General features: G+C 52.8%; 5 protein-coding genes across 5 annotated transcripts; 2 read left to right on the top strand and 3 right to left on the bottom strand.

The window, feature by feature from the left end:
* Positions 1–594: 594 nt before the first annotated feature.
* On the bottom strand, positions 595–1,865 carry EPUS_04007 (uncharacterized protein; the record flags this gene model as incomplete). Its single annotated transcript, XM_007806869.1, has 2 exons — positions 595–1,719; positions 1,770–1,865. The coding sequence occupies 2 exons, from the start codon at positions 1,863–1,865 to the stop codon at positions 595–597; spliced, it is 1,221 nt and encodes a 406-aa protein (XP_007805060.1).
* A 294-nt stretch (positions 1,866–2,159) lies between these two features.
* EPUS_04006 (uncharacterized protein) lies at positions 2,160–3,237 on the top strand (the record flags this gene model as incomplete). Its single annotated transcript, XM_007806868.1, has 2 exons — positions 2,160–2,312; positions 2,365–3,237. The coding sequence occupies 2 exons, from the start codon at positions 2,160–2,162 to the stop codon at positions 3,235–3,237; spliced, it is 1,026 nt and encodes a 341-aa protein (XP_007805059.1).
* Positions 3,238–4,031: 794 nt separating this feature from the next.
* On the bottom strand, positions 4,032–5,469 carry EPUS_04005 (uncharacterized protein; the record flags this gene model as incomplete). Its single annotated transcript, XM_007806867.1, has 2 exons — positions 4,032–5,202; positions 5,258–5,469. 2 exons carry the CDS (start codon positions 5,467–5,469, stop codon positions 4,032–4,034), a joined length of 1,383 nt encoding a protein of 460 aa, XP_007805058.1.
* A 2,327-nt stretch (positions 5,470–7,796) lies between these two features.
* Positions 7,797–8,391, top strand: EPUS_04004 (DNA-directed RNA polymerases I and III subunit RPAC2; the record flags this gene model as incomplete). The annotated part of the gene is made up of 4 exons (XM_007806866.1): positions 7,797–7,859; positions 7,941–8,032; positions 8,098–8,174; positions 8,261–8,391. 4 exons carry the CDS (start codon positions 7,797–7,799, stop codon positions 8,389–8,391), a joined length of 363 nt encoding a protein of 120 aa, XP_007805057.1.
* Positions 8,392–8,489: 98 nt separating this feature from the next.
* EPUS_04003 (uncharacterized protein) lies at positions 8,490–9,227 on the bottom strand (the record flags this gene model as incomplete). Its single annotated transcript, XM_007806865.1, has 4 exons — positions 8,490–8,501; positions 8,569–8,676; positions 8,801–9,090; positions 9,185–9,227. 4 exons carry the CDS (start codon positions 9,225–9,227, stop codon positions 8,490–8,492), a joined length of 453 nt encoding a protein of 150 aa, XP_007805056.1.
* Between the last annotated feature and the right edge of the window lie 706 nt (positions 9,228–9,933).

The following is a 9,933-nucleotide window of genomic DNA, read 5'->3' as shown; positions in this document are numbered from 1 at the left end:
ATGGCCGCCACCACCGCGGCGGGCAGGTCGCTCGGCGACGAGGTGGGCCGCGCGCTGGTCAACTACAGTTCCGCCGAGGTGGCGCGCATCCGCGGCCTGAGGAGCAGTCAGATCCAGGCGATCTTGGGCTATGCCGATAGTGAGTATGTGTGTCTGAGGGAGAATATTGGCCTGTTCAATCAGGAGGCCGGAAGGAGCAGTCGGCCGCAGACGCCTGGGCGGGAAACCCCCGGGGCCGCGGGAGCGGGGCGGAGGGGGGAGCGACGCCGGAGAGCATGGACGTGCAAGGGAATGGGTTGGGAGGCTGAGCCACGGGGAAAGAAAAATAAAAAACTCAGGTTCGGAGTTATGTGAATATACACGCTTTCTTGTGCTTTTTTTGCCTGTCATTGTGCGCGTTTGCTTCGATATATTATCCAGAGAACACCACAGCAGAAGAGAAAAACATGGTCATTTTTCACTAAAAAGTTCCCCAGGGCAGAATCCTGCAACATATCCAGGAGTTTCATCCAAGTTCCCAACTTAATAACCCCCCATCTAGACGCCCAATGCTGCAGAAAAAAAGAAGGATCCATCACTGCTTCGGGGTTTTCGTCACGAAGACGTCCCCTTGCCCGACCCCCTCTCCCCACCCTTCTGCACACAATGCTTGACGATCCACGGATGGCGCTGCACCTCGTCGAGCGGGATCCTCTTCTCCGGATCCAGCACCAACAACCGCTGAATGAGATCCTTGGCCTCGGCACTCACGAAGCTCGGGACCGTCATCTCGCCGCGGGCGATGCGCCTCTGCGTCATGACGGGCGTGTCCTCGAACGGCGCCTCGCCGACCAGGAACTCATACGTCAGCACGCCCAGGCTCCAGAGGTCGACCTTCTCGTTGTAGAAGTTGTCGGCCGAGCCGGGCTTGATCATCTCCGGCGGCAGGTAGTCGAGGGTGCCGCACATGGTCTTGCGCCGGTTGTTGGGCGCGTGCACGCTCCAGCCGAAGTCGGAGATCTTGATCTCGCCGTGGATGCCGACCAGGATGTTCTCCGGCTTGATGTCGCGGTGCATGACGTGTTTCTTGTGCAGGTACTTGAGCGCCGCCGCCATCTGCGCGATGTAGTGCGCCGCTTTCCACTCGGCGAATTTGTTCTCCTTGCGCAGCAGCTTGTACAGCTCGCCTTTGCCGGCGAATTCGAGGATCAGGAACACGCGCTTGCTGTCGTGGAAGTGGCCGTAGAGACGGAGGATGTTGGGGTGGCGTAGGTTAGATTGGATCTCGATCTCGCGGCGCACTTGTTTCTCGACTTTTCCTTGCTGGAGCTCGGATTTGTGGAGGACTTTGAGGGCGCAGATGAAGTTTGTAGAGCGCTCTTTGGCGAGGTAGACGCGACCGAATTTGCCTTTGCCCAGCGGTTTGCCGATCTCGAACATGCCGAGGTGGAAGGCTCGGGGAGGGGTGGGTTGGTCGTATATTGTTGCGGAGGTAGAGGAATTGGAATGCCGTTGCATCGCCGTTTCGTCTGACGAGCGATTGATAGCCGGCTTTCGACTTGGAGAGGGAGGCAGAGTGGAGATTGATGTTGTTTGAGTGGTCGTAAGGGTGCTGGGATTGGTACTTGTGTCTTTGCTGGTCTGTAAGGCATACTTGAGGAGATTCGCTCTGTTTTGGTTGGACGTAAGGTGTGATGAACCGAGTGCTGTCATTGACATTGCTGTAGTCAGAGATCCTTGCTAGGTACTGTCAGACGATACACATGGAGCTATCTCATCATATTGTATACCTTCGGCTTGAGCATGGCCGAGCCTTTCTGCATAGGCTCATTCTCATCATTCACAGAGAGATGCTCAAATCGAGCTTCCAGAGTCTTGGTTGCCATCTCAGTGCTGGTCTTGATGTGCAGCGATTTCAGTCTCCTGATAAGCTGTCGAATTCACCCAGGTCTGTTGTGCGAGTCAACTGCGCTGCGGTCGGAGAGGAATAATTGTGAAAAATTGGGAAAGTTTACTTCTTCCAAATCAAGTCGTTGGTGTTGGCAGAGCAACAGGCGTGATCTCCAACTGCCGAAGTTCAACCGTTGGTGATTCGGTTCACTTTCTCCAAAGCGGGAGTCAAATGAGAAAGATTTCTTGTATCATCCATCCACAACTGGCCGAGCTATGAGTCGCGAAGGATGTTGACGCGCGCAGTCCGAGCACGTCGCAATGCGGAGGCCGAGTATGGGAGCAGTCTGAGCGAAAATGAGGATCAACATGTCGCCGAGTGGCACACAAGTGACTCGGCAGGATCTTCTTATGATACAGCAACATCGGTTTCGAGGAAAGAGGTAGGCGAGTCCTGCTGAAGATCATATTTACAACGAGCTCATCTCAACGCAGCCATATATTCTCACCGACGAAGAAGAAGAAGAAGAAGAAGAACCAACGTCCTCTCTCAAAGACATCAGCTTCGGCGCTCTAGCCAAAGCTCAAGAATCATTGGCGCCTCCTCTCCGACCAGGAAAACGAAAACACACCACCGATCCAGAGCGGGACACTTCCAACTCCGCTCCAAAGGAAGAAGAAACCCCGACCCCGTTCCGACCAACCAAGTTCTTCAAACCCTCGCACCACCGCACCTCCAAACACGCCCCACAGACCCTCTCAACCCGCCACGCCGTCCCGCGAAAACGCACCATCATCGAGCCCTCGGCAGCCCTGAAATCGCGCGACCCGCGCTTCGACCCAACACACCTCCACCCCAGCACCACCTCCCGTGCCGCCGAATCCGAACAGGCCAATAAAAACTACTCCTTCCTAACCAGCTACCGGCAATCCGAGCTGCAAGCCCTCCAAGCCCAGCTCAAAGCCGCGCAAAATCCTCTCCCTTCCAAAAAGAAAAAGAAAAATGCAACAACCGCAGCACCAGCTCCCGCCTCGGACCCCGAAACAATCGCCAATCTGAAACGGCAGATCATGTCCCTAAGCTCCAAACTCGCCAACGCAGAGACCAAGACGCGCGAACGCGAGATCCTGCGCGCACACCGAGCGAAGGAGAGAGAAGCGATGCGAGAGGGGAGGAAGACTCAGCCCTACTACCTGAAGAAGGGGGCGGTGAGGAAGGAGATTGAAAAGGAGAGGTTCGAGGGGTTGGGGAAGAGAGCGAGGGAGAAGAAGGAGGAGAGGAGACGGAAGAGGGAGAAGGGCAAGGAGGGGAGGGGCCTACCGAGAGTCAGGAGGGACAGAGATATAGCTACTAGATCGGAAAGGTGACGCGGGGGCTGGGGCTATTCTGATATGATTTGCCTTTGATTGATGGATAGGATAGGTCGAATAAACCTGCCTGTGGTCTCTAGACGATACATGTAGTCCATAAGACACTCCGTGCTTATAAATCTTCGATCCAGAGACAGCACGACGAGCACCTGACCCTACCCAACCCTGAAGAGCTCACAGCTTGCTTTCCCCTTCTTTTTGAATCCCTGATGACGATCTTTCTCGTGCAGGCCACGCAAGCTTTCACAAACAAATCATCGACATAAACCTCCGCATAAGTCCTGCATCCGCTATGCATGGGATGCATCAAAAACGTGGATTCAAAAGGGTACATGAACTCACGGCAGCCGTAGCTCCTGCCTGCATTCACTTGATACTCCGTACTTCCATGATGAAAAGGGAATCTTTTTGATTGATTGATTGATTGATTGATTGATTGATTGATTGATTGATTGAGTGATGGAGAGAAAGAATGCTATAGCGATGTGCTTTCTTGCATCTTTTTGGAGGGTTGGTAGACTGGATCAGTACCTTCATCGCGAGACATCCTTCTTGAGCGCGGTCATAAAACGAAACCCACATGTAAGCCGCATGTCAAAATGCCGCCACGGAGCGAAAGAAGTCGCCTTACATTATCGCTGCCTTGCCTCTGCTGTAGAAATTGAACATAAGTCTGAAAACAGATCCATATCAAAGTCGAACTCGAGAAAGCCAGCCTCCTCTCGTACCGTAACTCCAGATGAGAAAACCACCACGCACATGTATGCATATCGTATCACAGGCCATCATCATTAGTTGTGAAATAGGTCCCAAGCTCTGGAGCAGAGACCCAGAAATTCTTCCTTCTTCCTCCGGCTGGTTTCCGGGCTGTCCCGTCCAGCACCAAAAGGTCCGTATGGTACCTTTTCTCGGCCAGCGCCCAAGGGCGGACTGCTGTCACCTTCGTATTCCACTCTGCTTCTTCGACGGCTCGTCGGACCAGGCCGGCCGCTCTCGGAACCTGGCATTTGCTGTTGGCCGTGCTTGTAAGTCGAGGAGCCACTTGCATTGGGTGGAGAAGGGGGCGTGGGTGGTTGATGGCCACCGTAATGGACGATGCGGGGCAGAAGTTCTTCACGTCCGCCCGTCATCTCGTGTACGGCTTCTTCCGCAGAACGAAATTCTCGTGGTCGAGACGGAGCATTACTAGGATGGGCGGTGTGAGGGACAATGCCAGGCGACGGGAAGGGTGGTCGATTGCTCGAGTGTGACGAGTTTGATGCTGAATTCGCTGGATGCTGGCCTTGCCTGTTGTTCGGAGCGAGGGTGTCCGAACCAAAGACATCTGAGATCGGCGGTAGGCGGTTATTGGTCTGCATGGCTGGCACGTGATGAATGTGACTTGTGTGAGATAGATTGGAAGGTTGATTTGCGATATGCCTGGTCATGGGGTTGGGCTGATGTCTGCCGGTGAAAGTCTGGTTAAGGGGTGCAGATTGGATAACACGTTCGTTCGCAAATTGTTCCGCCGACGGTGGGACTATGGACAGTCCTGGCGGTGGCCGTTTTTTTGAACTGGTGGGAGGACCATTGCCAAAGATGTTAGACTCCGACGGTTTGGTACCATCCGGGCCGTCTCCTTTGGCCGTCTTCAACAGGCGAGCTTCGATGATAGAACGTTGTTGATCTCGAACAGAAATACTTCTTTGAAGCTGCTCTCGTAAAGTAGGATCCTGAGTCTGGAATCCAGGAGACAAGCAAGCCAGACCGACATCTTGCATGACTAAACCATCTCTTCCCGTCAGAGGCCCAGCTGACGGACGTGAGCTCAATCCGGGAGGCACCGGCACGTTTGTGGAGAGGTCAAGTTTTCGTGGTCGATGTCTTGAATTTGCTGAACCCGCCGAATTGGCCGAGTTCATTGAGGGAGATGTTTGTGGTTCCTTCTTGACGATGATCTTGGGGGCACCTCCACTTCGAGATCTGATGGATCGTTAGTTGATAACATCTTCGCCAAATCTTTATTCAGCGTGCTCACGATTTGGGAGAGCGTTTGCCTTCCGGCGGGGTGAGCTGAGTGTTCCGGTCATTGGGCGAAATCGATGTATGACTTGGAGTGCGGGTGAGCTCTGGGTGTCGTTCGACAGGCGTATGTGAGGTGTGAGGAGCCAACGTGGGATAATTCTTGGGACTGTTGTCTCGGTCGAGAGGTAACGGCGTTGACGAAGCAGGCGCAACTGCGGTCGACATGACGGCGGTGCCGAGCAGGACAAACCTAGTTTCTGTCTACTTGAGGTCTGGTGATGACTGAGTGGAACAGCAATTGAAGTTTGAACGCAGATGGACAATTATAGGACCGACGCAAAACTTAGGCGGGAAGTTGGGTTCAAGCGAATGAATAGGGTCCAACTTAAGGACTGAACCCCTGTTTGGGTAGCGTGCCCAGGGATTGGGGGGCTGCAGCAGTGACGAAGGGGGGGGGCTCGAGAGCGACCGTAGGATAGATACTGGGCGGATCTCTGTAGCGGCAAAAACAATAGCACCTGTGGAAGACGTTGATCTCACAAATAGACCCGCAACGAATGTAAGGCTCGAGAGCACCGCCCGTGTCGACAGAGTGAAAAGAGAGGCGTCGAGGGAATTTCAAAAGAACGGGTGCCAGGTGGGAGAGAAAATGGTGTGTGGTGTGAGTGTGGAGCGGACAAGGACAAGGACAAGCAGAAGCAGAATATTGGAATTTGGCTTTTCCGGGACGTTGGGCACAGACCAGACCTAGGAACTCTCCCCAGAACTCTCCCCAGAAGTCTTCTCCGATTTGGGAATGGGCTGAATGTGATTGTCGCACTACGATTTTGACTACAATCGTCACGAGGAGTGGTGAATGGTAACGTTGTCCTCCGTACCCGTTTTCTTATTGTTACTGACCAACAGATCCGATCCGATCCAGCCTCCCCAGCTCGCCAGGGTGTCTACCACCTCCCAGCCCAGCTGGTCAGAAGCAAGAGGGCCAGCGACTGAATTACCTGACGTTAGGCAAGACTGCGGGTTGCTAATAATTCCACACATCTCAGACACTCCAGGGGTGGGGGGCCCGAAGATGCCTTATCCTCCCCTGCACCAACCAGTAGGAAGAGCGATCTGCCATCTCCAAGTCGAACGCGTTACACGGTTTATTGGTGCAATTGCTGTTTCCAGAACAGCCCATCGCTTCTTCTCCGAATCATTGCTTGATGCAACGCTCTTGTCCGAGTCTCTGCTTGTCACCTTGCACAAAGACATCATCCAACAGAATACAATCAGAAATGGTAGTATTGCTTAGGTGCCCGAGCCCTCTGTACCCTGCTACTACTACCTACGTGCTATAACGAAGGATCAGCATGAAACGCAATAACTAGTGCGCCTCCTAGGGTTTGGACCTGTGAACCCGTTGTGGGGGGTTCGTTCAAATAAATAGTGGCCCATTGTTTCGCCAATGAAGGTTTTGGGGGCTGTCTCACCCCAGCCGCACGTTGGTTGTGTTTGGCGACTTCACAACTGCACACTGCCATAAATCGTACTTGTCTCGGCACCGAGAATTGGACACGTTGCGTTTTTCATGCCGAGTCTTTACCGGTATGTAGTAAGCAGCTCGACGTGGAATTTCAATGCAACGAGCCAGGTAAGTAGCTGGAAGATGGCAAAGGGCGCATTGACCCGAGACAGGGAGACCTTGTCCCGGGCTTCGCAGCTAAGCAGCGATCACTCGGCGGCTGGGTTTCAAAAAGCGGCTTGCCAATCACCTCGATTATCGATGGAATTGCCCTCCCACGGACCAACAGAAGCTCCGCTCCTTGTGCGGCGCTTATGAAACGCCCGTTTACTGGCTTCTGCAGCATGGGTTCATTGGTGCCGCTAAAGTAATATTCAATAATCAATGATGACTCAATTGGGGAATCTGGTACCATATGCTCGACGCAACTCGGTCTGATCGGTGTGTTTTGGTACGGACATCGAGGCTGTGTTCGATACATGCATCCTTGTACCGCAATCATCGTAAATACTACGGAGTACGTTCCTCGGAATTCATAAGTATACACTGATTGATGGCATCACTCTCTGAAGACACGATGAAATTGCTGCAGCCCATGTTCGTCTAGACCATGTTGCCAGCATACATCCGACTTGGAGTACTGGGCACATAATCCTTTGTTCCATGCGAAACCTTTTGCAACAACTTTCCATGTGCATCCCAGGTGTCTCCAAAGTAACATGATTATGTCACCTTGTGGTACGATTTCTAAGAAGGCTTTCTGCGTTCATCCGTGAACTCAATCGCTCTGAGAGCATGTAGAGAGCGTGTATATTCTAGCCTGTCGGTCCTCAGGTTCAAGTTCAAGAAGTAAGTGCAATGTGCAATATGAAATCTTGGCATCAAAATTCCCACGTCTTGGCAAGTTTGTGCCATCACAACCAAGTTATCAAGCGGTCCGTATCTAGGCTTTAACAATAGCCAACAGCAATGGATCTGACGGTGCAATTCTAAGTCGCGATTATTGATAAAACTACTCCCTCTTCCCATCCAATGCAGCATCACAAAAATGGAGAACGGTGAGCCAACTCAGAGCAGCTTCGATGTTGACCTAGCAGACAAAATCAGAGTGGTGCGTAGTACACCTTTTCGGAACCATCATTAACTATTTCGCTGCTATTCGAGCACGACTCGTCTAACTCGTGATGGCTAGCTACCAGGAGCAAGTCCTACCGCATGTTCATTTCAGATCGAAAAGGAAGACCATACACTGGGCAACGCATTGCGCTTCTTCATCATGAAAAAGTAGAGTCTCCCCCATCACGGACCCAGCCTCCTCCAGAACCAATCTGATCTGCTTCGAATCGCAGTCCTGACGTCGAGTTCTGCGGCTACACAATCCCCCATCCTTCGGAAACAAAGATGCACCTCCGCATCCAGACTTGGGGTAAGTAATGAGATATCTTCTCCCCCATCCCTATCCCCATCCCCACCCCAGATCTTGACGTCGAACATGCTGATAGACCCCCACAGAAGATACGGGAACCACCGCCTTCGAAGCGCTTCGCAAGGGCTGTGATGATCTGATTGATTTCTGCGAGGCAACAAGTTTCACTTTCACTGAAGCTTTGGAGGAATTTGAAGCCGAGCAAGGAGAGCAGTAATCTTCATTCAACTCATTCTATGCGCTCGAGGTTGGGTGATATGCTTCTTCAGTGACTCTAAGTGGTGTATGTACAGCGCATAATCATTTCCCATGCCATCAATTCCTCCCCTAGTAAATTCACCGTCAGCAACACTCCCACATCACCAGTGATGTCCAAAACAACCCAGCGACCTACCTCCAAAAACCCGGATATAAAATCCTTTGGCAGCCTCGCCCTCGGATTCTCCTCCGCCGTAAAATACTTCATGACGTGCGCGAGCTGCTTCCAGTAGTTCAGTGTCTCCTGTAAAAGATAAGACGTATCGCTTCGTCAGCATAGGCCCCGTACTTCCCCCCGACCCCATCCAACTCTCCGCCTCTCTCTCTTCTCATAACTGTTTTTCCCGCGTATGGGTGAGAGCACTGACCTGGAACTCGCTATGACTCTGGAACAGCAGCACATCCACCACGTCCAGCTGGTTGACATACCGATGCTTCTCGAACTCGGAGCGCACTTTGGTCCGGATCCGCGACACCGGCATGTTGAGCGAGTACATCTGTTGGATCTCGGGCGCCTGGGTACCACCGAGAGGAAAAACAATTAGCATGCGGGTCGGCCATTTGATTGAACTAGGAGAGAGCGCTGATGGACGAACAGCTCGTAGCCATGCTCGGTATGACTTTAGGACGCGTCGGCGTGCGGCTTGCCAGTTTGTTGCTGTGGGTGAGGAGTTAGCGGGTGCGATTGGGATGGGGTGGGTGGGTTGATCGAGGGAGAGGGAGGGGGAAAGGTGTTGGATGGCTGGACGTACATGATCGGGACGTCTGGGCGAGGTAGGTGGGATTGATCACCATGGTTGGTGCTGGACTGGGTGTCACATTCGTAGTACTGTTGGAATTGTGGTGGTAAGTAGGAGAGCTTCTTGAAGCTTGAGGTCGGGATGGAGGAGCCCTCCCCGCCAATGCGCGCCCGGCCCCAAAATTCTGACCTGCCACAAAGTTCCCAGCTTGCGAGTGGACTGAAGGCCGGTACTTATTCTTAGTCGACACTCAGAAATTATATCCACATCGATTTGTATCTACGGATGAGCTGACAGCCCTTTGGTTCCCCTTTTCACCATCTCGAACCACGAACGGCTCACTCATATCACTCGTTGACGGAACAAGACATCGTCTAAGGTCTAGCACAGTCAATTGGCTACTACACTTGAGCAGACTGCAAATCTGCGCCTATGGCGACTTCGGAGGGCATTTCTTAGTTCATTGAAGACAAGACCTGCCGCGTGTGTCCTGTGAACACTCAGCATGGGTTCCTCTGGACCCTCCGCCCGGCGGCTGGCAGTCATCTCCCGTGATACCAACGAGACCAAAATCCAAGTTTCCCTCTCCCTCGACGGAGGCGAGCTCAGGGCCTTCCCAATATCATCCCAATTCCCCGACCAGAACCCGTCACCATCAACAGCGGCAGAGATCTCCGCGTCAGACCCCATATCCAGACTCTCAATCCCACTCCCCTCCCGAAGACACGCCACCCAGATAACATGGACCCAACAAATCATTC

Source organism: Endocarpon pusillum, assembly GCF_000464535.1.
Source record: "Endocarpon pusillum Z07020 unplaced genomic scaffold scaffold6331, whole genome shotgun sequence".
NCBI lineage: Eukaryota > Fungi > Ascomycota > Eurotiomycetes > Verrucariales > Verrucariaceae > Endocarpon > Endocarpon pusillum.
This window is presented reverse-complemented; position numbering and strand designations above follow the sequence as displayed.